The 27,423-nt window shown below is 38.8% G+C and overlaps 1 protein-coding gene across 1 annotated transcript in view; it reads left to right on the top strand.

Annotated features, from left to right (window-relative positions):
• The window catches only part of CFAP69 (cilia and flagella associated protein 69), a 71,830-nt gene that overhangs the window by 2,106 nt on the left and 42,301 nt on the right, over positions 1-27,423 (top strand). Inside the window, exons 2-8 of the mRNA XM_036760353.1 lie at positions 4,675-4,737; positions 6,556-6,621; positions 9,767-9,876; positions 12,671-12,747; positions 22,184-22,282; positions 26,002-26,151; positions 26,275-26,452. Coding sequence (XP_036616248.1) covers positions 4,675-4,737; positions 6,556-6,621; positions 9,767-9,876; positions 12,671-12,747; positions 22,184-22,282; positions 26,002-26,151; positions 26,275-26,452 — 743 coding nt within the window. The remainder of the gene's footprint in view (positions 1-4,674; positions 4,738-6,555; positions 6,622-9,766; positions 9,877-12,670; positions 12,748-22,183; positions 22,283-26,001; positions 26,152-26,274; positions 26,453-27,423) is intronic.

Raw genomic sequence — 27,423 nt, 5'->3', positions numbered from 1 at the left:
CCTCTGAGGCTTCCTCAGTCTCAAGATGCGTCAGGAGCTCCGTATTCTGTGTCCGCATCATAAAGCCTCAGAGAGAGCTGAAGGTAGACGAGGGACATCCTTCTGCTTTGGAAATGAGTTAACGGTATACCACAGAGCAATCAGGAATTTACCCAGGAGCTTGTACTTTTTTACACATGGAGGAGTAAGCATCATGGGAATTTGGCCTAGATTGTAGAGATATTCCAGCCCAGTGGGGACAGAAGCTTTAATGGCACAGAATTTTCCATTCCCAATGCAGTAGGGAATCTGCACTTTCTCCTCAGACTGCAAGGTAGGGTCTCCCTAAGTGGAAGTGGATGCTGACTGTGGGAAGCTGGTGATGCTGAAACAGCAAGGAACTGCTCCAGATGGTGGTTTCTCAAGTGAGAGAGCCTGATGAGAAGCCAGAGAGGGGGACATTTTTTGACTTGGGGAATATCCAGTCAACAAGCACCACATGGACTGCTGCTGGCCAGACCTGATTCTGGGGAGTTATCTGAAATTCTGTCCATCACAGGCAGGTTCCTGACATAATTTAGGTCCTAAAATTAGGGCGGTTATAAGATTTCTGAAAGCATTTCCATATCATTCCAAAGTGTGGGTGCCTTTGACAGAACAGTCCTTGGACTGGGGTTTGAATTTGCACACTTAAAGCCTTTTGAATCAGCAGCACGATCCTTGAGCTGGGCTGGCACTCAGCCCAATTAGTGGAAGTGTGATCTCTCGCTGGATGGCCTTTTACATAATCCTCCAATATTGCTTCTCCTTATTGCAACTCCTTATTGAGTTGTGTATATATCAGACCCGCAGTTGAGTGAGCTAGTTTGCCTCAATTACTTCATCTGTAAAGTGGAACTAAGACAGTACCTTCCTCAAGGGGTTGTTTTAAGGATCCAGTGAGATAGCAATTGTAACGTGCTTAGCATAGCTGCTGGCACATAATAAGCACTGTATGAATGCTATTATTGTTGCTGATATCGATTAAAACCCTGTCGCTCCAGATTTGTAATCTGTGCAGTCTAGAGCCTGCCTTGAGTTAGATTTGAAGAGAGACTCCAAGGGTGGTGAATGTCTGAGGCAGTAAATAAACAAGCACTGCCAACCCTCTTCTTCTTCCATAATAGCTGGCGCTGTTCGTTTTGTGAGTTTTCAAATAAAGCCTTTGGTATCTTTTAAAAGTAAAACTAATAAGGGAAATAAATACTATAAGTCTTTTCTAACATATTGAATATTTAAGTTTCAAAAATTGGTTTTTTATAGCTATGGACTTTTAAATTGTATTTTATATGGAATTATAGAAAATGCAAGAATTTTTATAGGGTTTATGCTTATGAAATAGGATTATTGGCATACATCTAAGAATAGCCTCCCAAAAAGTATTTTTCAAAAGGCAGTTATCCTGGGAATCTGAAGGCTTGTATTCTTTCCCTGTTATATCACAACTAATAATTCATGGACACAAAGTCTGCTCGAGCTTCCTTTTCCACCTATTAAAATGATTATTATGCCTACAGTCTTACTAAATTATGTAGGTGGTGTGATGATTTATAAGCTGAGGTTTCTCAAAACACATTTTTTCCCTTTTATATGCCTTTTGGGTTGCCAATGACTATAACAGTACCCAAATCTTGCATGCTAATGGTTCTTGTCTTGATGGCTATTTTTAAACAAAATTATTTTATGTGATATTTCTATGAGGATGTTGACAAATGTTAAGAAGTTCACTTGATAGATAAGAAATAAGAAAACAAATCTCAGTCCTAATAGAATAGCGAATCAAACTGAGAGTAATAAGAAGAACCAAAGAGACTATCAGGAATATTAAAGAGAATGTCTTTTCAAGTATGAGTTGGACTAGGTGGCCACTGCTGTCCCTCATACTTAGAAATTTTAAGCGATTTTATTATGTGAAAGGTAGCTTAACTGGTATGATGGAACTATTGGCCCAGTATGGAAAGATCAAAGAGCTTATGTCAGACAGGAACAGAGGTGTGCACACCTTGAAACTGATGAAATGGTTTGAATTTACAGAGAACGTGGATTTCAGATGCCACTGTTTCCAGAGCTAAATGTAGAATGTAGTTTACCAAGGAGCGTCACTTGTGCAGTGTCTGTTTCACAGGCTCATTTCTAGTGGGAGAGGTGTGTGTCCTTGCCTTAGAAATGCCTTAGCAAAAGTGTGCTCCAGGAACCCCTGAAGTTCCCTGAAACCCTTTCAAAGAGTCTGCCAGGTTGAAAACTATTTTCATAATACTACTAAGACATTATAATTTCTAATATGGTAAATATCAATAGATGTAACCCATATAAACAAAAGCTCTTTGGGGAAGAGGGGTTCTTAATAATTTTTAAGAGTGTGTTATTGGGTCCTGACGCTAAAAGGTTTGAGAACTGCTAGTATGGGTTGAGACCCACAGTTTAAGGAGTGCTTAAGTGGAAAAAGTTTAAGAAGTTCTGGTCTAGGGTAATCATATCATAACTTCTATATATATCCCTGTATGGCACCTTCAAGGGGGTGCTATTGGGGACTTGAGGAAACTGAAACTTCACCTGGGCTAGCAGAACAACACTTGGTTCCTAGGCCATACCATTTGTAGACTCCTGTCTGATACACACTACTCTGAGACCCATTAGTAAAAGGAGTAAAACAGGAAAGGTGATACCTAGAAGACAATTCTCTTGCCAGACAGGGATAGCTCCCTGATATCTCACCTTACCCAGGACCTGGACCCAATTTACTCCCGACACAATTGCATAGTCAATAAGCATTTATCTATAGACACTTACTATGTGCTAGGTACATTAACCAGCAGGATTCATCCTGCTCATGCAGCATGACACTCAGAAGATAGCACCCCAAGACACTAGGGCCAAGATACACTCAACTCACTCTAGAAATGAGAGAGCAGAGAACCAGTGGCTACAAGAACAAGACTTCACCCTGAGTCAGATTCTACAAATACACATCTTTCACTTGCTCACCCAGAATTTTCTTCTCCAGAGGTTAAACTAGTGAAATCATAACACTTGCTGACTCCTCAGAGCTGCCCTTCTCAGTGACTCTAAGGTACCGACAGATTGCGCTCCTCTTTTGTCCAAGTACCTGAACATTTTTTTCAATTTTTTTATTTAATTTTTTTTAAATTCTAAACTTATCCAACACTGTGCCTCCCCTCAAATGAGCATTTTGATATACATGTGCCAAAAATTTAATGGACTAACAATGTTAACCTTATGACATTACATTCTGGACCACAGTTAGTACTGTGGCCACTGACAGGATAAAATAAAAATTAGATGCAGAATTTTGGAGCTTCTGAATTGCCATCATGTAGTTACCCCAGAGGGGAGTCTGTTTTGCTTCCACCCTAATATGAGCCCAGATATCTCATACAAAGTCTTCTTCTTCGACCTATGGTTTCTATGTTAGGCTACTGTAAACATACAGATGTATGTTTTCTTGGTAGGTTACTATAAATGTAGGATAGTTCATTTTCCTATGCTAGAGGAAGTGCTAAATATAATGTTCTTGTCCTTTACCATAGAGACTTCATGCAAGTAGATTATGGCCATGGAAACTCTCCACCCGAAGGAAATTTGTGAATCTGGTCTAAAACTCATGTTCATTGAACTGGGCACTTGGGACAAACTGAAATCACCATTCTTTGCCATGCCTGACACTGAACCTTTGCAGCCTAAACCTAACTGGAGCCTAAAGTTAACTCAATAATAAAGTCAAATTAGGTGTTTCTTTTCAAAGCTACAAAATTTTTAAGGAACCTAAATTATATGTCTCATATCAAGGTACTTAATTTTTTAAAAAAATAATTTTTAAAAAATATTTTAAACTTTTTTAAAATTTCTGATTTTTTTTAAATTAAAAAAATTTAAATCTAAAAACTTCTAAATTAGAACAAAGATGAAGAGATGAATATAAAACTGTCTGAGGATGTGTCGGTGTTACAAAGACACATGAGAGTGTTGGTAGGAAATATGACCACCCTCCCTCACCTGACCAAGCCTAAATCTCTGCCTCCCCACTAGCTCTATCTTGAGCCTGCTGAATCTCCTGGTTTTGATCCTGCTTCATCTCAGATACTACTTCCCATTTCTGGCTATTCCACCTCTTCATCTGCTCTGCCTCATTCATGTTTATGTGTTTGCTCTGTATTCCTGACCCCTGCCTTAGTTCTTCTTTCCTCTCTTCATCAAACTGGGGAATGGGGAAGGTTCAATCAGCACTTTAGTTCCAAAGGATGCAGGACAGAACTAATGATGTTTTTAGGACTTGTTTTTTAAATTAAATACTTTGAATAATTAAGGAGTTTCTGACTCAATAATACATTGAACCTACAGATTGTATCACATCTGCTTTCCACCCTTTCATAATGTCACTTAGGTATAAAACATATTTTTAATTGCTCTGAACAACAAATATTTATTGAACATCTATATGTGAAGTATTACGCAAAATGCCTCATCAAAGGTGAAGAAAATATGGCCCCTGTCCTTAAGGAAATTTCTATTGGAGATTTTCATAAATCAAGCATAAGTTTTTCTAGTGAAATTAATACATGTCATATCATCTACTGAAACATGGCATTTTATAAATCTTAGAATTGTGGGAAACTAAGATTGGTATTTTTTTTGTAGGGTGTAGAGTTCAAGACCATGGATCTTAACAGCATCATCAGACTACTTAAGGAACACCCCAAAGTGAGTATCCTGTGAGAAAAAATTACTCCATTACATCATAAAATTTTGTGGTCCTGGAGGGTTATGTTGCATTTGGCCAAACATAAATCAGATTTCTCCCTTTTTATTTAAAGGACAAGAATTTTAGCCTAAATCCAAGGGCATCTTACATACAACATATGCATATGCAGCCAGATGCTAAATGAAAGAGGGATGGCAGAGGATTGGGAATCAGATTAGAGTGGGGACGGGCCGGATGGAGAAAGTAACAGTAGGAATAATTGGAAAGAATCAGCTTCTAAAAGGAAACCTGCTCACAGGAAGAGTTGTAGATAAAGAGTAAATGTTAGACAAATGATTCATTTTAGATTTTCCTGCTTCAGCAGCAAGATGCAAACTACATTAGCAGAAGAATTCTTTTAGATGTCCCTTTATATAAAGTTTCATGGCAACATAAGAAGCAATACTCACAATCAATCACCATACATATTGTGGCTGTTGGTCAGTATCATCTTATACATTGGGCATAGCGTGTTTTAAAACAGTGGTCAATTTCTCAGTGAAAAAATAATTTAGATATAACTAGAGCATTTTTGCCAAAATTCGTGAACAAGCCAGAATATCTTTTAAAACTGTCTAAGTAGAGACTATAATCATGGGTATTAAGTTTTTTAGTGTGTAAATTTCAATGCAGATACTTAGCAATCATTTACTAAGATATCATCAGAGATTTTGTATTAGAGGAAGACCCTTAAAGCTCTAGAGGCAAGGTGTCATGGGACCAAAATGATTTGCTTAATAAGGAAGCAGTTATACTTGACAGAAGAAATTGTTTGGGATGAACATGTAACTTTTATTTCCAATGAAATAAATTATATATAAATCTAAGTATATATTTTATATCTAAATTAAATAAAAAATAAATTTTATATATTTATATATTAAATAATTTCTTCTTTTAAAAAATCTAACCACATTAGAGGCATAGTCTGTAGCCCAGACCAACAATCTTTCACTCTCTTTTTGCTGTGCTTTATCATAGTAATTTCAGCAAGTAATTTATCATAGAATTTAATGTGAAAAAAATCTTTAAAATAAAGTCATTATTAAAAATGTCATTTAGGGATTGTTTACTTAGCTGTACTTGGCTTAAGCTCTACAAACTTTGAAGCATTACATAAATGAACTTTATTATTACTAGCCCTAGTTTTAGTGATCAAATTATGTGGCATTTTCAAATTTAAAGAAATATGCCTATAAAAAATAAAATAAAGGCTGGATGAGGATGAACAGTGGCAGTTTGACTCTAAGTTCCCTTCCAGAAGAAGATTCTAATTGCTATTTAACATGATGGCCTGATTGTGGGTGCCTATATCGGAGATTATAGTCTTATATTTTGATGGTAACCAATGATGGTCTGGTATAATGGCAAATGTGGAGCGGGGAACCCAAACATTTTTCAGGCAGTTTTAGAAAAAGATAATTTGACCATTAAAACTCTACTGAGAACTATCTCACATCAAGTTTCAGTGTCTAGAAATGCTGAATTTGCTGTGTGTAGGATGGATTACATTTTTAATGTAATACAGTTTGAATATGTTACATTAAGTTACATTTCTTTTTGGCATGGTTTCTGCCACTGATTTGATAAAATAATGTGAGAAGACTATTTCAAAACTACAATGTGATGAAGTCATAAAGAGCATTTTGTTTAGTAACACTGTATGTTTGACACCATGATTTATCAATGATTGTATAGTTTTTTTTAACCTTAGGTAACAAAAGAACATTTCAGTAACTTATCAGCACAAAAGAATTACCCCTTATTATTTGTTGTAGGATGGTTTAGAAGAAAAGCAACTAGAGCGTGTTAAGATGATGGTGCAGTGTTACCAGAATGGATTTGTATCCTTTACAAATTAATTGCTAATTTCCTTATCCAAAGATGAACAAATGATAATCAGAAAAAAGGTTTTCTTTTTTTGTTCTCCAAATAAAGAGCATAAATTAAACTATGATACATTTAAAAACAAGTCCTTCCAATTTCCATGGAATCAAAAGGATCTAAGGTATCTTCCTTAGTCATAAACTCAGTCAGTTGAGCTGGCATTTATTAAGCACTTACTGTGTGCTAGGCACTGTGCTATAGTCCCTGCTGTCAAGGAGCTCACAGTCTCTAATGGGAGAGACAACCTACAAACATGTGATATCTGTGATAACTGCACGGACAAGATGCATACAAGATAAATTGGAGATGATCGACACAGGGAAGGCACTAATATTAAGCAGAGTCAGGAAAGACTTCTTGCAGAAGGTGGGACTTGAAGGAAGCCAGGAGTGCCAGGAGATAGAGGTGGGGAGGGAAAGCATTGCAGACACGGGGGACAGCCGGAGAGAAGGCCCAGAATTGACCTATGGTGGGCAGGCAAGGAGGCCAGTATCTCCTTAGGCTCTTCTGGATCACAGACTTTGTGGAGGGGAGTAAGGTGTGAGATAGCTGGACAGGTGGGAGGGGGCCTGAGCTCCCAAAGCAGTATTTTATATTTGACGCTGGAGGTATATAGGAAGTCAGTGGAATTTATTCAGTAGAGGGGTGATGTGGTCAGACCTGCAGTTAAATGGACCAGAGTGAGGAGAGACCTGAGGGAGGGTGTTGCAGTAATCTGAGTTTGAGGGGATGAGGGTCTGCACATGGTGGTGGCGATGTTAGTTCAGAGAAGGTGGGGGTGGGGATGTAAGAGACTGTCATGAAGGTAAAATTGACAGGACTTGACAGCAGATGAAGGGGAAGAAAGATCGAGGAGTGGAGGAGGACATCAGCTAATCAACTGGGGAAGTCAAGTGACCACACACCTCCTCTTTATAATGAAAAGCAGAAATTGAAAAACCTGAGCTCTAGTCCATTCTCGGCCACCTACAAGTTTGGTCATGGTCGATAGGTCACATCTTCAGTGGGCCTCAGTTTTCTTGTTTGTGAAATGGAGATATCAACCTAATTCATTTCTGAGCTCTCTTCAGCTCTTAAAAATGAATAAAATTCAACGATATTTGTTTCTATACAAGCTGAGCTTTTATAACAAAATAACAGGATTCTTTTTTTTTATTCAAAGGCCACTTAAAGCTGCATTTCCTGAACACAATAAGGTGTAAGATTTTTCATCTGTCTCCAGCCAGCCTTCACAGACTGATTTCACATCCTTTCCCTTCATGCACTGTAGGTTAAGAGCCCACTTGCTGGTTTTCAATTTTGACACTCCTTTTCCCACTCTGACCAGCCCCCATGCCTGGAGTGCATTTTCTCCTCACTTCTACTTCTTAACTTACTTCAAGGCTCAGCTCTGGTGCCATTACCCAGGAGAAGCCTTTCCTAATCCCCTCTATGTACTCTCTCTCCTTCCTTAAATTATCTTGTACATAGTTATACACCCAGGAGAAGCCTTTCCTCATCCCCCTCTATGTCCTCTCTCTCCCTCCTTAGATTATCTTGTACATAATTATACGTGTCTATATTATATCTATAAAAATCTCAGCTCCTTGACAGCAGGAATTGGCTTTTGTTTTGTCTTCCTATCTCTAATGCCTAGCACAAGGGTACATAATAAATGCTTGGTAGGTGGATGAATTAAAAAAAAGATGTGATATCACATATAGTTTTAGCCTTGGCTGTGAGATAAAGTCATCTAAAATTAATTTTAATAAACTAAATATATTTTAATAAGACGGTTTAGGACTTGTGTTGCTTTGTTCAATAAATACATACATACATATATAGACATGTTAAGAAATTCAGATGAACCCCTGAGTTAGCTTTGTATGATAAAAAATGCCTCATTGATCCCAAAGGCCTGATATCATCTCAGCAGCTAAGAGGGTGGCCTTTCTAACAATTAGACCTAAGAACATCACAGGTGACTCTCCACATCAGGAGTGTTCTGTCACCATAGGTGTTCCATGGATGCCACGGGCTCATTTCTTAGGGATATTTGAGAAGAGGTTCATACATCTGATTGAACCAATGACCTCTGAGCTCCCTTTATAGCTGTGGTTCTATGAAAAATTAAATGAGCAAAGCCATAGTCAATAATCTAGCTGCATATCTGGGTTCTGGAGTAGATGTAAACAATTCTCAATTGAATAAGAAATTTGAAACAAAATTAAGTAACATGTAAATGTAGGTATATATTTTCAATTCCTCCAATTCAACAAGCATTTACTAAGCATCTACTGTGTGCCAGGCACTGTGCTAGGCACTGAGGATGCAAAGACAAGGATGAAAACAGCCACGCTCTCCAGAAGTCCATATTCTTTCTCCTATGATGACTATACAGTAAGTGTAAGAATCACGGTAATTGCTTGGAAATATACTTTTAATCAGTCTTCAATCAGTTGAATCTACAAGCATATTTCAGCACCTACTGTGTGCCAGGCACTGTGTTAGGCACTGGGGATGCAAAGACAAATTGAAACGGTCCCTGCCCTCGAGGAGCTCACATACCATTGAGGGAAGCAACAAGTGCATAAATAATTATCGAATATATACCAAGTAAATACGAGATTCTTATAATTATGTTTTCCAGTGAAATTTATCACACTTAATTTGATCTGATTTTAGAATCAAGGAGAGGCAACCCAGGGGGATCAAGAAGGGTCTTATGCTAGAGGTATTAGAAGGGAGCTTGGAATACTCAGAAATGGATGTGAGGAGTGAACGCTTCCCAGGCACTATGGACAGTCTATGCAAAAGTGTGGAACAGGGGGAGCAGGAGTGAGAGACTGAAGAGCGCCGAGTCCCAACAGAGCCTAGGTCTTAGGGAGCTTACTGGACAGGGGAGTGGAACGGTCACCTGTGATGGACAGATACTACTTTGGCAGCAACTACGTAGACTGATATTTTGAGAGCAGCAACCAATGTAGAGATAAAAAGAATCATCTTCTAAACATGTAGCAAGTTTAAGGACTTCTTATCTTCTTCCTTCAACAAAAGTGCCGTTAGAACAGGAATTGCTGTCATTCTGAAAATATGTATTTCCTTAATGAAAACTACTAAAAGCCTGTCAGGGATTTGGTGCAAATATTTAAAATCATGAGTCTGTGTTCAGAAAAGATGGAAAAACAGCCTGAATTTTTGGAGACCGTATGTGAAATTCTGAAACTGTGCCGGTAAGTTCTTCTTCCTGAGTTTTATTTCACATTAGCAATGTATTTTATCACACCTTATTTTTTTCTGTGGCAAATAGATTGTGCATCATGGTGCTTTGATGAAGTAAGTAGCAGCTTGCTACAACACTGAGAAAACTTTAATTGATCCCTTGAGCCCAACAGCTGGGATTCTCAGGGGCAGTCACTTACCTTCAGTGGATTGGTCTGAGAATTCCCACACCAAGGGATTAAACAATAAGTATTGTTAAGGCCTGTTTTCCTGTTACCAATGGCTCTCAGGTGAGGTATAAACTTTAGGTGAAGCCAAGGAACCATAATATCCTTAGAGAATTTTTGTGGGACTACATACGTGGGTGAATTGATTGGCAAAACTTAATATGTAATCTTAAGGATAGTAATTTTGAAGCATGGGGTTTTTTTCTTCATTTAAAAAAAGAAAAATTAATTCAAGAATTTAATAACACTTTTATATCTTAAATTTTTTAATTTACAACTAATGATCATTCTTATTACAATAAGAATGACAAATTCATGTCATTCTGTTTGCGTTTTTCAAAATAAAATTGAATTGCATACATCTTGAAAGATGCATGTTGAATTACAAGTTGAACTTGACGTGCATATTTTTTCTTGTTAACAGTTAAGACTCTGGCCAAAAGAATGAGTTTCTTCACTGACTTCTCAATAGATAGCTAGGAACTGAGTGGGCTTCCTTGCTGCTACATAGTGGCAAATGAAAGCCTGAGTCTCAAAATTCATTCTCATTTGTTCCACAATACAGTATAAAATAATCTTCTTAAAGTTAGAATAAATCTTTAAATATTCATTTAGACTCAGAAGTGGAGATTCATTTCAGTATTTGATGTTTACTCTAAAACTTTATGCAATCTATATATTTAATACTTTTTTAATATAGTTAAGAAAGCAATAAGGATTGAATGAGCACCACAAACGAGGAATGAAGAAATATATGACATGGCCCCTTCAAGGAGTTTACAATCTGGTTGAGGGTTGTACAACAAAATAATTTACTGTTTATTTAGTAGAATCTCCTTCCTTCTAAAATCCTTTACATTTGTGAGGATGTCCAAGTTTAGGAAGATCATGTAAATGGGGTATATTTTCTGCACTAATGTTGGTATAACATTCTACCAACCTAATAAATTGATCTAACTAATACATTTGGTTTTCCCTTTCCTCATTCTTACATATAAATCTTCTAAGCACATTTTTTAATATTTTTTATTTAATTTTATTTTTTTGTCCCTCCCTCCCCACCTTGCACTACAGAAGGCCACCATTTGACACAGGTGGATAGATAGATAGATACATATATACATGCATTCATATATTTGTAAAACTATAGCAAGCATACTTCTATTTATCAGTTCTTTCTCTGGAAGTGGATAGCATCTTCCTTCATAAAATATTTTATAATAGATTTGAGTATTTATAATACTTAGAATAACTTAGTTGTTCACAGCTGTTCTTTGAACAATATTGCTATTACTGTATATGACATTCTCTTGGTCCTGCTCATTTTACTCTTCATTATTTCATGGAAGTCTGTACATGTTTTTTTCTAAAATCAACCAGGTTATCATTCCTTATAGCACACTAATATTCCATCATACTAATCACTTTTATCCCTTTTCATTCTTTTTCTTAATTTCTGCTGATGTGTGTCATTTTTCCCATAAGAGTCTCCACTTCCAGGCCATTTTAGTCACAGATAAACAATTTTTTAAAACTTTAATTTTGACTCTGGAACAGTGAGTTTTCCCCACTTTATCCACACCAGGACAATGATTTTTCCCCATTTTTCTGTTTAGTTGCAAGCTATTTCATACCAAGTCTGTTTTGCAACTTTGTTTTCCAGTAAAAAGAAAAAAAGATGAAAAGTTGGGACAAGAAATTGTTCCTTGTGCTTTTTATGAGTTGATTTGGATACAAATATTAGAAACTTCTCAAATAATAAATGCTAGCAATCACATGAAATATGCAGGATTTTCCTTTTCTTAATAAGTATTTTTTTCATTTTAGTTAGCTCATATGCCATAAATATTCTGTTCTATGTATTGTTTTTCTCTAATGGACTTCTTTAAGTACTATTTAATAGTCCCTATTTTTAACCACAGCCTAAAATGCTTTTCTAAGTCTTCAAAGACTTGAAACTGGACTGTCTTCAAAGATCCATGTATTAAGAACGTTAGGTAGACAAGCTGTGCCATGTGACTTTGATATTTGCTTGTTAACTTGGAGTTGCAAAAGACATTCATTCATCCATCTAGTACAGGGATGGATACCTTGTCCAAATGATACAGGAAAGGATACTGACCTCTAAAGAACAAATAAAGCATTGATCCATTCACCAAAGTTTGCAGTACCTTGAGGAAAATGCACTTGATGGGCTTTTAAGTTATAAATAATCTAGAATCTGTTTCATATCAGATAAACCAAGGTCTCCCCGACCTTGGCAGAATTACGGTTACAGTCTTTTTTAACAGATTAAACATGTTCTATAATTTAGTGTTAAGTAAAAAGCTTTCATTTCCAACCTACACCTTCCATTTACCTCTCTTTATTCTTTTAAATAAACCTAATTAATATCCCTACAATAAAGTATGACATGACCCCAGTTCATGGGATTATGTAATTGTTTTCAAAATTCCAATGCCAAAGAATATTTCTTACTGATTGAAAAGCAAAGATTTTTTTCTCTACTTTATAAATATTTCTAGGATCAAGATACAGATTAGAAACTTGCTATTACATTTATCATTTTGTATTTCAGTTTACCATTTCTGAAAAAAAAAGCATCAGATGAAGCCACCTACACAAAAGAAATCTCAGAGGCAGTTTCACTTCTAGGTAAGTCTAAGTTTCTTTGAGGCTATGATGTATAATCTGTGGAACAGGCCACACAAAAAGGAAATAATAAATATAGTAATAAACAAAATAATAAATAAAAATAAATAGCTTGACTTTCCTGTGGTTTTGATGCAACCTCACAAAATGTTCTCTTTGGCAGTTTAGGAGAACTCAAGTTTGTGCGTGTAGTATGTGCAAGTAGGTGGGCAAATAACATGCTTGAAGGTTGAACTTTTAAAGTAATGAGCAAAAGCTTTGATATCAATTTACCAAAGCATGAGTTAAGGGACCTTTTTATTTTATTCAATGATTTAAAAATTTATTTTATTAATGACCTGGACTATAGACGCAACAATATAAGTTTAGAGTTTGTTAGACATTGGAAAGATTCAGAATGGTATTAGGAAATTAGAAGAATAGTCACTAAAAAGAATGAAGCAGGAAGCTAAGATCGTATGCTTCAAGAAATATACATATATATATATATAATATATATATATATACATACACACACACACATATACACACAGATTGGATTAAGAGCCTGTACTTAATAGTGTTTCTTATTAATTGATGCTGTTCCATTGTAGAAATGAAGGATTTCAGAATTGGAAGGGAGGGTCTTAGCTGTCTAAACCTATGAATATCTGAGGAGTTCCTTTTTCAATATCCCCAACAAGTCATCCAGCATTTTTTTGAAGGGTTCTAATGATGGGAATCCCACAACCCCTGCAGCAAGCAGCCTACTCCACTTTGGGATAGCTCTGTTTGTTAGGAAGATTTTCCTTGTATCAGTCCTAAATTGTTTCTTTGCATGATCCAATCCTTATCCCTAGGTCTTCCTCTAGAGTCAAACAGAACAAGTTGAATCTCTCCTACCAGTGACATCCCTTCAAGTATTGGAATCCCAATAGCATGTCCTCCTCCTTTTCCCCCATGTCTTCTCTTCTCCAGGCTAATCATTCCCACTACTTTCAGCCAGTCCTGAGTACAAGACAGCCCAGGTCTGACCAAGTTACTCCTCTTCCCAATAAGCTCTGGACTTCCCAGTTCCCTCCAGGATCAAATATAAACTCCTCTGGTTAGCACCTGAAAAGCCCCACACACTGCAATCCAGTTAGTCAGGCCCTACTGTTCCTCACACACAACCCTCCACCTCCCACTGCCTTTCCTTCCATCCTCCATGCCCAGGATCCACTGTCTCCTCACTTCTGACTCTTAGAATTCTTTGCTTCCTTTGGACCTTGGCGCAAGCACCACCATCTACATAAAGCCTTTACTGAAACCCCCAGGTACTAGTGCCTTCCTCCCCAAATCATCCTATGCTGATTCTGTGTATATGGTGCTAAGAGGCAATGTTGAGGAATGGATAGAGAGCCAGCCTCAAACTGCAGCAGATCTGGCTTCAGATCCTCCATCTGATACATACTGGCTGTATGACCCTGGGCAAGTCACTTAGTGCTCTGGGCAATTCAGGGATTATAAGCTGTTTTCAAGGTTCTGACCTACATGGGTGTTGAATTTTTTAATAGGTATTAGGAAGCCATTTAAGAAGTTTGGGTCAAATAGTAAATAATCCAAGGATGGGGTATGTATGTTCAGGATTACTCTGCTAGTGACCCTTACTTAGTATGGATTAGAGTAGGAAGACTAGAGAAGGCCTTCCTTCTTTCCACTTATCTTTTCTAATTTGCTCTCCACTACCAGCCCAGGCCCTCAGATGACCCTATCTGCCTTCTGCTTGCCATTATCCCTGCCTAGCTCTAATAATACAGTCTAATCTCCTTGACTCTGTTCTACAGGAACAATGATGTAAATATAGCTACAGTAGGAAACACACGCTGATCCAAATCAATAAAACGTTTGCTAAGTAGAGTGATTGTGGACAGGAAACTTGTCAACTCATTTGGTTGGCAAGGTTTTTGATACGATGGCCCATCCCCTGGAACATGGAGACCTCCATAAAAGATAGTTGTTCCAAGAGTTTTACCTGTTAATAGAGAAATAAAGAAGCATCTGCCACTAAATAGAGAAGCGATGAATCTATAAGGCTCTAAGTGTCTTTCTTTTTAGCATTATACATATGAATGCTATATTTATCTTTCAGCGACTCTCTGTGACCCCATTTTGGGGTTTTCTTGGTAAAGATACTGGAGTGGTCACCATTTCCTTTTCCAGTTCATTTTACAGATGGGGAATTTGAGGCAAACAGGCTCACACAGCTAATAAGTGTCTGAGGCCATATTTGAACTCAGATTTTCCTGAATCCAGGCCCAGCACTTTGTGTACTGTGCCGCCTAGCTCCATGAATGCTATATAGAGTATAACAGCTAAGTAATGTGACTGATTCTTTTAAAATAATAAGAAGAAGAATCAGAATTTATATGTGCAAAAGTGCTTTGTCCTTTTTAAACTAGCCACGTGGGACATAGGGTTGGTCCAACAATGCTGGTATTGCTAAAAATGTATTTTGAACTTCTCTTTTGGAGACCTTGTGAAAATGAGTCACAATTCTTCTGAATATGTTAGAGCAACAGTAGCAGTAATTGTGCCACCATTCCAACACGTAAATTCCTCATTCAGAACTCTTAGTGATTGTCTTAGCAGAGAGGTGGGGATGGAAGGAACAAAACATTTCATATGTTTCATACATCGTCAAGCATAGTCATTATAGTAATTGTTTTTCTTAACCAATTTTCTTTGTTATAAGGTGGCGTGTTATACAAATAAAACCAGTAAATCTTGTTTTGTGGTTTTTTTTGAATGTAGCATTTAACTAATGTATTTAAGAAGAGACAATAATTAAAATTGCAGGCAGCCGTAACACCAGCTACAGTCTTTTTGTCTTTAATCAGAATTAGCCTAGTAGCAAGAGAGAAACTGACCCAGGTAAATCTTTGGTGTGCATAGTTAGCATGCCAACCCACTGTGAAGAGAACTGACTCAGGGGGCAATGCTTGTGGGGTATCTGGGTACTACTTCCCATGCCAGATGTCTTAGTCTGTGATGAAATGGTCATTGTGATGCAGCCTTTCCTGCATGTATGATAAAGGCAGCTGAGACTTGAACTTTTCCCAATCAGGGGCACATTTGAGAGCCCCTGACATCAGAGTACCCTCCCAGTTTTGTATTCTGAGGATAGATTTTTTTTAAAACAGCCAAAAGTCTTTTGGACCCAAATATGATAAAATAGGTAGATGCTGGCTGAAGAGTAGTGTTGGAGTTGTTTGCATCTGATTTGGTTTTTATTTTATTTTTTTGATTCCATACTTTATTATTTAATTTTTTTAGTTTTCAGCATTGATTTCCACAAGATTTTGAGTTACAAATTTTCTCCCTATTTCTACCTTCCCCCGCTCCAAGATAGCATATATTCTGATTGCCCTGTTCCCCAGTCAGCCCTCCCTTCTGTCACCCCACTCCCCCTCCCCCCCCATCCCTTTTCCCCTTACTTTCTTGTAGGGCAAGATAGATTTCTATTCCCCATTGCCTGTATATCTTATTTCTCAGTTGCATGCAAAAACACTTTTTTTTTTGAGCATCTGCTTTTAAAACTTTGAGTTCCAAATTCTCTCCCCTCTTCCCTCACCACTCACTCTTTCTAAGAAGGCAAGCAATTCAACATAGGCCACACATGTATCATTATGCAAAACACTCCCATAAATAGTCATGTTGTAAAAGACTAACTATATTTCCCTCCATCCTATGCTGTCCCCTTTTATTCAGTTTTCTCCCTTGACCCTGGCCTTTTTCAAAAGTGTTTGCTTTTGATTATTTCTTCCCCTTCTCTGCCCTCCCTACTATTGTCCCCCCTTTCTTATCCCCTCCCCCTACTTTCATGTGGGGTAAGATACCCAATTGAGTGTGTATGTTATTCCCTCCTCAAGTCAAATCCGATAAGAGCAAGATTCACTCATTCTTCCTCACCTGCCGCCTCTTCCCTTGCAATGAACTGCTTTTTCTTGCCACTTTTATGTGAGATGATTTATGCTATTCTATCTCTCCCTTTCTCCCTCTCTCAATATATTCCTCTCTCATCCCTTAATTTTATTTTATTTTTTTAGATATCATCCCTTCATATTCAATTCACCCTGTGCCCTCTGTCTATATATATATATATATATATATATATATATATATATATATATATGTATATGTATATATATATGTATATGTATGTATATGTATATGTATATTCCCTTCAACTACCCTAATACTGAGAAAGGTCTCATGAATTACACATATCATCTTTCCATATAGGAATGTAAGCAAAACAGTTCCACTTTAGTAAGTCCCTTATGATTTCTCTTTCTTGTTTACCTTTTCATGCTTCTCTTGATTCTTGTGTTTGAAAGTCAGATTTTCTATTCAGCTCTGGTATTTTCACTGAGAAAGCTTGAAAGTTCTCTATTTTATTGAAAATCCATATTTTGCCTTGCAGCATTATACTCAGTTTTGCTGAGTAGATGATTCTTGGTTTTAATCCTAACTCCTTTGATCTCCAAAATATCATATTCCAAGCCCTTCAATCCCTTAGTGTGGAAGCTGCTAGATCTTGTGTTATCCTGATTGTATTTCCACAATACTCAAATTGTTTCTTTCTAGCTGCTTGCAGTATTTTCTCCTTGACCTGGGAATTCTAGAATTTGGTGACAATATTCCTAGGAGTTTTCCCTTGGGGATCTTTTCAAGAGGCAATTGGTTGATTCTTTCAATTTCTGTTTTACCCTTTGGTTCTAGAATATCAGGGCAGTTTTCCTTGATAATTTCTTGAAAGGTGATGTCTAGGCTTTTTTTTTTTTGATCATGGCTTTCAGGTAGTCCAATAATTTTTAAATTATCTCTCCTGGATCTATTTTCCAGGTCAGTGGTTTTCCCAATGAGATATTTCACATTGTCTTCCATTTTTTCATTCCTTTGGTTCTGTTCTATAATATCTTGATTTCTCATAAAGTCACTAACTTCCACTTGCTCCAATCTAATTTTTAAGGTAGTATTTTCTTCAGTGGTCTTTTGGACCTCCTTTTCCATTTGGCTAATTCTACCTTTCAAGGTATTCTCCTCCTCATTGGCATTTTGGAGCTCTTTTGCCATTTGAGTTAGTCTATTTTTCAGTATTTTTTGGGTCTCCTTTAGCAAGTCATTGACTTGTTTTTCATGATTTTCTTGCATCACTCTCATTTTTCTTCCCAGTTTTTCCTCTACTTCTCTTACTTGCTTTCCCAATCCTTTTTGAGCTCTTCCATGACCTAAGACCAATTCATATCTTTCTTGGAGGCTTTTAAAGATGTAGGCTCTTTGGCTTTGTTGACTTCTTCTAGCTGTATGTTTTGATCTACTTTGTCACCAAAAAAAGATTCCAAAGTCTGAGTCTGAATCTGAGTCCATTTTTGCTGCCTGGCCCTGTTTCCAGCCAACTACTTGACATTTGAGCTTTTTGTCAGGGTGTGACTGCTTATAGAGCAGAGAGTACTTTGTCCAAAGCTTTAGGGGCTGTGATGCTGTTTTCAGAGCTACAGCACACTCTGCCACACCAGCGCTCCTCCTCCCTCAAGAACCACCAACCCAGACCACGACCCAGAACCAAGCAGGGTCTGCAATCCCGCTCTAATCCACCACTTAATTTCTCCCACAGAGTAGGCCTGGGGCCGGAAGCAACCACAGCTGGAGCTCTGGAAGCAGCCCCAGAGCTGCACCACTTCTGCACCCCTGGGGCTAGGGCTAACCACGCACTTCTTTCACTCCATTCTAGAAGTTTTTCTACTAACCTTCTCTGTTGCCTTTGGCGTTTGTGGGTTGAGAAGTCTGGTAACTGCCACAGCTCGATGATTCAGGGCCCTACTACCTGTTCTGCCCAGCTCCCAGTCTGGTTCATCCAGGCACGGCCCACGCTGACCATCCGGGCTGTCCTGGGCTGGAGCCCTGCTTCCCTCTGCTATTTTGTGGGTTCTGCAGCTCTAGAATTTGTTCAGAGTCATTTTTATAGGTATTTGGAGGGATTTAGGGGAGAGCTTAAGCAAGTCCCTGCTTTCCAGCTGCCATCTTTGGTTTTTATTTTAAATGCAATTATACAGTACTGAAACTGACTTTTTTGTGCTCATCAGCTCTTTTGCTGGTAATTTCAATAATATTTAAACAATGGCAGTATCACAAAAACAAATGTATATGAAGCTTCCTGAGGTGACTACTCTGAGGGATAATTCAGATATAAAAGCTCACATATATTTTGCAAAACGAGCCTTATTATTCATAGGACATTCGTTCTTATCAGACACACTAATAAAACAATATAGCCTCTGCTCTTAGAGCCAAAAGTCTAACTGAGGAAACAGACATTGAGCTCTTAGAAGAGCTCCTTGTAGCAAGAAGATGTGCCCCTTTGTAAGAATCTGAGAACCTAAGAAATCATGGTAGAGAACCTTTGGGTAAGGATGAAAGACAGAGGGAAATGAAATCATTATGTAACTAGACAACATGACCCCTTGGAGGCTGTGGGTGATGAGTTCTTAAAGAAATCACAAAGAGGGAAGATACGTGATTGATAAAGAACTTCAGCCCTTAAACTCATTCTGATGTAGAGAAAGAGAATGAGGAGTTAGTGGCTAGCTGTTTCAGCCATGAGGGGAAAAATAGAAGATGAGGGTGGGAACATGCAGAACCAAGGGGGCAGATGAGAGCAGAGCCATTTTGAAATCTGGAGAGAAGTAAAACTAGCCTAATATATGAAAAGGAGGGGGAGAGACAGAGAGAGAGGAGAGGGAGAGAGACAGAAAGAGAAGGAGACAGAGGGAGAGAGAGACAGACAGACAGGCAGAGATGAATTCTCAATACTTAAGCTGGTGAGTTTGATGTCAGTATCCCCTGTTTAGTCTAGGACATGTTATTAAGAAAATTAATTTGTGAACCATTAGAAAAGGAAAAAGTGATGACAAGCATATGTTTACTAAAAACATCATGCCAGACTAGCCTCATTTCCTTTTTGGACTAGTGTGGGAGGTCAGTGGAATGCCAAACCGTTCCATAAAGAGGTCTTTGATTTCTGCCCCTCTGCTAGTCTGTAATAAAATGTTTTTCATCTGGACTCATGACATTTCATGCCTTTCTGCTTAACTTGTTATTCTCTAATTTGTATTCTAATTATTTGTGTGCATGGCTCCCTCCACTAAAGTCCTACTCGGTGCCTCATTGTGGCTTAGTGATGATGCTGGGTTTCTGCAGAGTCATCAGAATGAAAACTCCAGCAGTTCCTACCAAGCTGAAAAGGCTTTGAATGCGACCCCACTGATGGCCCCTGTCCCTTTTCTCAGGTCTAGACTAAGTTCAGAGAGGCTCATTGCCAGGTTGACCACAGGGTAAGGAATTTTTCAGTCATAAAAATTCTCAGAGACTGTCTACTGAGTCATAGGAGGATGTTGATCTGTATCGATGGAGGGATGGCCCATATCTAACAAATTACCAGTCCTTAAAATACTTAAATGAATGAACAGGGTTTCTCTCTCCTGCTAGACTGTAAGCATCCTGAGGGCAGGTACTTTATATCTTCACCAGTTTCAGTTATAATTATAACAGATGCTTAACAAATATTTGATGAGTGAATGAATAAATCCAGCATAACTCAGGTGGATTTGAGATTTTATCCGTGTCATCAGTCAATCAGTACTTATTAAGTGCTTGCTGTGTGCTGAGCTCTGGGGGATACAAAGAAAGGCAAAAATGTCAGCAGCTGTGACTAGGCTTTATTACTTCAGCTAAGACTCCCTCAAGGAAACCAGGATACAGGTATATATGAGAGGCTAGGAGAAGCCAATACTTGCTATGTACAGGAGGATTGCATTCCCCCTTAAGCACATCTCCATCCTGAAGCTGGCTGTAGCCAGTCGAGGAACTCTCTGGCTTCACAAGTATTTTGAGAAAGTCCGTGTACTCTGAGAAGCTCTGTCCCCTCAGGGCCTGATATTCCTTCTTGCACTGACCAGATGCAAGAGTGTTAGTGACTCCTGCTGAATTAAGCAGTGGCTTGAGCTCTGTCTTGTGGAATGGACTAGGCTGAGACTTGGTGAGCTTCAAAAGGTTGGAACAGTAGACTGCCTAAGATCCACTGATGGGTGTCCATTCCAGAATGTGTGCACAGCTGAGCTGGTAAGAGGCCAAGCCTTGAGTCATCAAGTGGATCAAAGGGAGCCAAGGCCCATCTGTGAGGCCACTTTCAGAGATGGACTTGGTAGAGAGGGGAAAATGCTTCCTGGCTGGCGACTGCTTTCAGTTTGAGCCCACTCTTCCCCGGGGCCACAAAGGTAAATGGGAGCTGGACCCCCCAGATGTTAGGGGGAAATGTTTGTGTGTCTATTCTTCCTCTATCTTCTAAGTCCTTCTTTTGGAGAAGAGAGGATAAAGGAGAGAAAAAAGGGAAAGAAGCTCTTGTTCTTGTGTTCCCTAAGACTGGCCGGAAATAGTCTGTGTCTCTCTGGGTAGGTGGATAGGATCAAATTGCCAGTGGCTGAGAACTGGCTTTTCCACTAGGCTAGTTAGTAGACTCTGGAAGGAAAGCGTGACTCTGGAGCACCTCCTTCCGATCTCTAATAGAAAGTGCATCTCCAGTGGAAATTAGGGGAATGTCCTTTACTCCCTGGGTGACACATGTCATTACTAAACCTCTCTTGGCCTCAGCTTTTTCATCTTCAAAATGAGAGTGGTGACCTAGATGACCCCTCCAGATTGAAATCTATGATCCTATCATAATGGTGCAAACCCCACCGACATACATGGCCATCCTCTCTCCTGCCATCAGACCTTTGCACAGGCTGGCCTTGTTGCCTGGAACGTTATCCTTCCTTCCTCTGTTTCTTAAAATCTTTGGTTTAGTCACCTCCAAGGTGAAAGTCAAAGGCTACCTCCTTCAAGAAGCCTTTCATGAGTCTTCCAGGGGCTAGTACCCCACCAATTACTGTATATTTATATATGCATGTATTTGTACATGTATATATATATATATTTATATATGTCCATCTACACATATGATATACATATGTACATGTATACATCTAGATACACATGAATATGTTCACTCACACATGTACACACAGAGTATTCTAAAAGCCTTAGTTCAATTTTAAGTTCCTAAGGCTTAAAACTGCACCAAAACTTTGAGGACACCCTGTACAGAGTCTGCATGTACCACTCTAAGATTGGATCCCACCCCCCACCCAACCCTCAAGCTTCCTGAGGACAGGGGCTGTCTCACCTTGGTATTTCCATGACCAGTGCCTGACGCATGGTAGGCACTTAAGAGATGCTTGATGATTAAGAGCGATTGAATTTGCACGTGTGAGGATCACAGAAATGGTGACTGCATGGTTGACCATATCAATGGAAGCTAGATATTATTTAAGATTTGTAATGATTCCGTTTTTAAATGCTGCTTTTCTCTTTCCAACAGGTAACTTAATAAAGGTACCAAATTCTGAGTTGAGGATACAACTTTGTAAGTGTATTGTTGACTTTTACCACGCAGAACCAGTAAAAAAGCAAATTGCAGGTGAAGTATGTCATTTATGTTTACCATGTGGTACTCTCTATCCACTGAAGCCTCTTTGAATGGAGGAAGGCTTATCATTATGGTGTCTACAAACCAGGCCATGTTCTAGAGCTTTGAGATCTTTGCTGGCTCTAAACAAAAGTTGATTTTCTATGTGCCTTTTATTTTAAAATGTTTTAGGTACTTAACATGATTTTTAAATGATCTACCATTTATACATCTCCTTACAATTGATAGTATCTGATTCCATAGTACATTTTTATCATATAGGATACTTTACAATCATCCATAATATTTTCATCACTTTTTTGAGTAACGTGGTCACATCATCGAATTCAAGCCCTATTCTCAGATATTTTTAGAATAGAAGTGATTCTTTATGCTCTTTTGGGAGGAGATCAATGGAGGAAGATGGGATGGGTTACACCAGGCTGTGAGTGGCAAGCAGAACAGGGATCATTATATAAAAGCAGGACTGGTAAGCCAGGGAAAACTTAAAACCTGGTGAATCTTGTGGGATCTGATCAGTAGATCAGTCAACAAGCATTTATTAAGCACTTTCTTCATGTCAGGCTCTGTGCTGAGCACTAGGGAAGGGATTAAAATAAAACAAAGAAAAAAAAACAATCCTTGCTCTCAAGTACCTCATATCCTAACATGAGACACACATGTAAATAACTAAGTACATACATAAGATAGACACTGAGTAGATAGAGGGGTATCCCAGAGAGGAAATCCCTAGCAGTGGGGATACTAGGAATGGACTCATACAAAAAACATGATTTGGGCTGCGTCTTGAAGGAAGATGGAGAAGTCAGGAGGGAAAAGATTCCAGGTATGGAAACAAGAGCCAGTGAAAGGGCAAGGGGAGAGCTATGTATGGGAGGAATTGTTGTTAGGCCTGTGTTGCTGGAGCATGGAGGACATTAAGAAGACCAGAACAGTAGGAAGGGGTCCGGTGGTTAAGGGCTTTAGAGCCAAGTAGGAATGTGTATTTGATCTTGGTAGAGATCCACTGGAACTTATTGAGTAAGGAAATGCCATGGTCAGAACTACCCTTTAGGAAAATTCCTTAGGGGCTGAATGGAAGGTAGATTGGAGTGGGGAGAACCTTGAGGCACAGAGAACAAATGTAAAGTGTCATGATAGTCTAAGTGGGAAGTGATAAAGCACTGGGCCAAGACAGCATCTATGTGAGTATAGAGAAGGGAATGTACAGAGGAGAGGTTGTGAAGGTAGATATTGTCAAGATTTGGCAACTGCTTGGATATGTGGGGTAAGTGATCATGACGTGCGGAGAATGACATCAAGATCACAAAACTTAAAAGGATAGTGGCTAAAAGGATAGTGTTGCCTTCAACAGTGATAAAGAAGATCAGAAAAGGAAAGGGCTCTGGTGGGGAAAGATGATAAGTTTTGAACGTGTCATCTATGATGTCTGTGGGAAATCCAGTTTGAGGTGTCTGAAAGACAGTTGCTGATGTGAGACTGACCTCAGGAGAGAAGTTAGGACTAGACTTGGGAATGACCTGCATCAAGGTGATGATTGAACACACAGGAATGTGAGACAGGGAAGGTGGAGAAGAGAAGAGGGCTCAGAGGAAAAACGAGGGAATACTCACAGTTAAGGGATATGACATATATGGAAATCCAGTAAAGGAAAATAAGAACTATCTGATGCTGCAGAGGTCAGGAAAGATGAAGACTGAGAAAAGGCCATTCAGTGTGGCATTTAAGAGATGACTGGTGGCTTTGAAGAAGGTTGTTTCAGTCGAGTAATGAGGTTGGAAGCCAGATAGCAGAGGGCTTAGGAATGAGTGACAGGACAGGAAGTAGAGAGGCCAGAAGAGATAACTTCCTTTAGGACCATGGCTAGTGGGAATGGATGAAGTAAGGGAGAAGAGATGGGCATGTTTGTGAGTATTAGGGAAGGAGCAAGGAGTTAAGGAAAGGTGGAAGATAAGAGAAAGAAGGGAGTGGGGGAATAGTAGGGAATTGCTCTCTGGACTTTGAGTACTTCCTCCTGAGCATTGTCAATTTTAGACCTGCTAGTGTTCACAGGAGGTAGTGACCATTTGAGATTGAATCTTTCAGGTACTCTCTGATTCTGGATCAGCATGACAGTAGGTAAGATTCTTCAGAGGTCCTTATAAAAGGAAAATTTGGAATCTGGATCAAATCTCCATTTAAAAAGCTAACATCAGTAGACTAAATTTCTGCTTAGTATTTTCATCTACAGCCTGGGATGGGGCTTTCCCAGAAAAGACACCCCTGTTCTGGGTTCAAATGGACCTGGGTTCAGTCCTTGGGAGAATCTAACCTCCAAGAAAAAGGTTCTGGATTTTCTACCCATCCTCTCCCTCTCCTCCTCCCCCCTCCTCTCTTTCTCATTATGGCCTCACCCTGATGTCCCAGGGAGCATCTCTTATATAGACTTCATTATGGCCCATTTCCAGGGTCACCCCAAAAAGGAGTAAAAGGGTCTCTTCTAGAAGTGTTCTCAACACACAAAGTGAAAACATGTATAGGAGAGCTGTTTTATTTCCTCCACCATAAAATAGATGCTTAAAACACAAAAACTTATTGGCATGCATTAACACATGGTCACAGCATACCGTATCATTTCTATTTTATTCTCCTATGAGATAAGAAAGACTCTTGGGACCTTAGGCAACTGCTGAACACATTTTATATTCACCCCAGATCTGTACTGTCTTACCAGTGACTCAAAGTCCACATTGTCTGGTGAGCCAGCTATTCATGACTCCAGGTCATCATCTCCAAAAAGCTCTTCTTTCCAGGCAACTAGTACCTGACTCAAAGACCTTGGACCTCTCTGATTCACCAGATAGCCACTGAGGCTGGAAATAACATCTCTCAAGATCACTCTTGGAGCCCTCTACTAAGGGAAAGAAATGCAAAGAAAGACAGCCAAGAACTTGAGATCCAGTCTTCAGCTCACTTTGAAAAGCACTTGCTCACAGTACCTTGTGCTTGTAGCCATCCCAGTAGCTGCTGGGAAGCAGAGGGAAGAAAACCACCTCCTGCTTGTCAGGAGAAGTCCATAAGAGAGATGGCAGAGTCCCATGTGACAGTGTCAAGAGAGGATGAGAGAGAGAAGCAGAGACCTTGGCCTTTCTTTTTAAAGTCTTATTGAATGACTTCCTGGCTTAGTTGTCAGACATCTTCAACACAGCCCCTTGTCATGGGAACTGATGCATCATCCCAAAGTGCAAGTCCTCAGGAACCAATGCCCCATTCTAATAAATCAAGGGGGCTCTTCTGATCCCCTGCTTACACAAGGATAGCCATTAGATTTGTCTCAGCTTAGGATAGTGCAAACTAGATAATATGCTGCCACCTCCACACAAATGTTGGACCTTGAATGCTTTCTAATCATACATCTGTCTGAGTAGGAAAACTGCTAAGCTCTATTTCAGGTGAAAATTGATTTTTTTTTTCTTTTTATTATCTGTTAGAATAAGGTTTGCTAATTTTTTAATTTCACTACTTTACACTTCCTCCTTTTAAAAAAAAAGTCTTTATTGGCCAACTACCTGCAATTATGTTTATATATATATACACGTATATGTATATACACATATATATACACACATATATACATATATTTTATATATGCGTATGTATATGTATATGTGTGTCTACACATATACTCTGCTGTTATATGCAATAACCGCACGTTTCCCCACTTTTTGTAGGTTATCAGCAAGTTACTTCAACTTACAAGATCCAGATGATTGAATCAGGGGGTTTGGCAGAAATTTTAGTTCTTTCGTGGGACCTCCTTCAAGCTGAACTTCTTGAAAAGCTATGGTTACTTAAAACTTTGCAGCATCTCTCTACTTCTGGTTTGTACTTATCATTAAAATAACCAACTTTATGCTACTTTTTATGTCTCTGCCTAACAAGCAAAGATTTCACAATACAAATAATTCATGCAGGTTTTTTGTGTGCTTTTTGTGTATTTTCAGAAGTCAATTGTAATTTAATGATAAAAGCACAAGCAGCCAACAAAATCTGCTCCTGCCTAAATAACCCAGATCCTTCTGGACAACTTCTGTTCCGTTCATCAGAAATCCTATGGAACTTACTAGAAAAATCTTCAAAAGAGGAAATCATCAAACAGCTTAGTAACTTGGAATGTTTATTGTAAGTCTTTTCTGATAAACATAAGAAAGCCTAGAGATTTCAGAGGTAGCACAGTGTAGTGGGAAGACCACTGGACTTGGAGTCAGAAGACCAAAGTTGAAGTCCAAGCTCCAACACTTATTAGTCATATCAGTGAGTCCAAATGGTCTTTCTCAGCTTTAGCTTCCTCAGCTATAAAATTGGAAGAAATACAGAACTCTCAGGGTTATTAGGAGGAAAACACTGTCAACCTTGAAGCATTATCTATCCATCTGTCTGTATGTATGTGTATGCCAATTACAATTTTTATATACATTTGATAAGCCCATTGATTTTAGAGCTGGAAGTAACCTTAGAGGTCATTGAATGGCCTCATTTTACAGATGAGATCACTGAGGCCCCGATTGCCTAGAGTGCAGTTGGAGAGTTAAAGTCTCCCAGGTACTTTCTAATCCCACTAGGTCATCATCCATGTTCCTTCATCAAACCACACATACACCAACTGGTGGGCCCTCTTCTCTTTTCTCTGTCCTTGTCTCAATGATTTCATCCACTCTCATTTCTATGCAGGTAGCCCACATCTCTATTTCTAGCCCAAGTCTCTCTCTTTTTTGATATTCTTTCCTCTCTGGATCATCACACGCTGCTTACTCTTAGTTCTTCTCCTTCCTTTCTGACCACTCCTCCTCTGTCTCCTTTGCTGGATCTCCATCCTTGTAATCCTTTGGTGAGTGGCCTCCAAGGATTTGTATTTTGCCCTCTCTTCTTTTCTCTGGACTGTCTCTCTTGGCGACCTCATCCATGCCCATGGCTTTCACTATCAACTCCATGCACATGACTTCCAGATCTCTATATCTAGCCTTAACCTCTCTCCTGACCTCTAGTCTTCCATTTCCAACTATCCTCAGCTGTCCAGTAGGTATCTGAAACTTACCATGTACAAAACAACTCAGAGAATAATATGCAGTGAGCCCAAAGTAACATGAAAAAGG

The sequence above is a fragment of the Trichosurus vulpecula genome, chromosome 5, assembly GCF_011100635.1.
Source record: "Trichosurus vulpecula isolate mTriVul1 chromosome 5, mTriVul1.pri, whole genome shotgun sequence".
Classification (NCBI taxonomy): domain Eukaryota; kingdom Metazoa; phylum Chordata; class Mammalia; order Diprotodontia; family Phalangeridae; genus Trichosurus; species Trichosurus vulpecula.
This window is presented reverse-complemented; position numbering and strand designations above follow the sequence as displayed.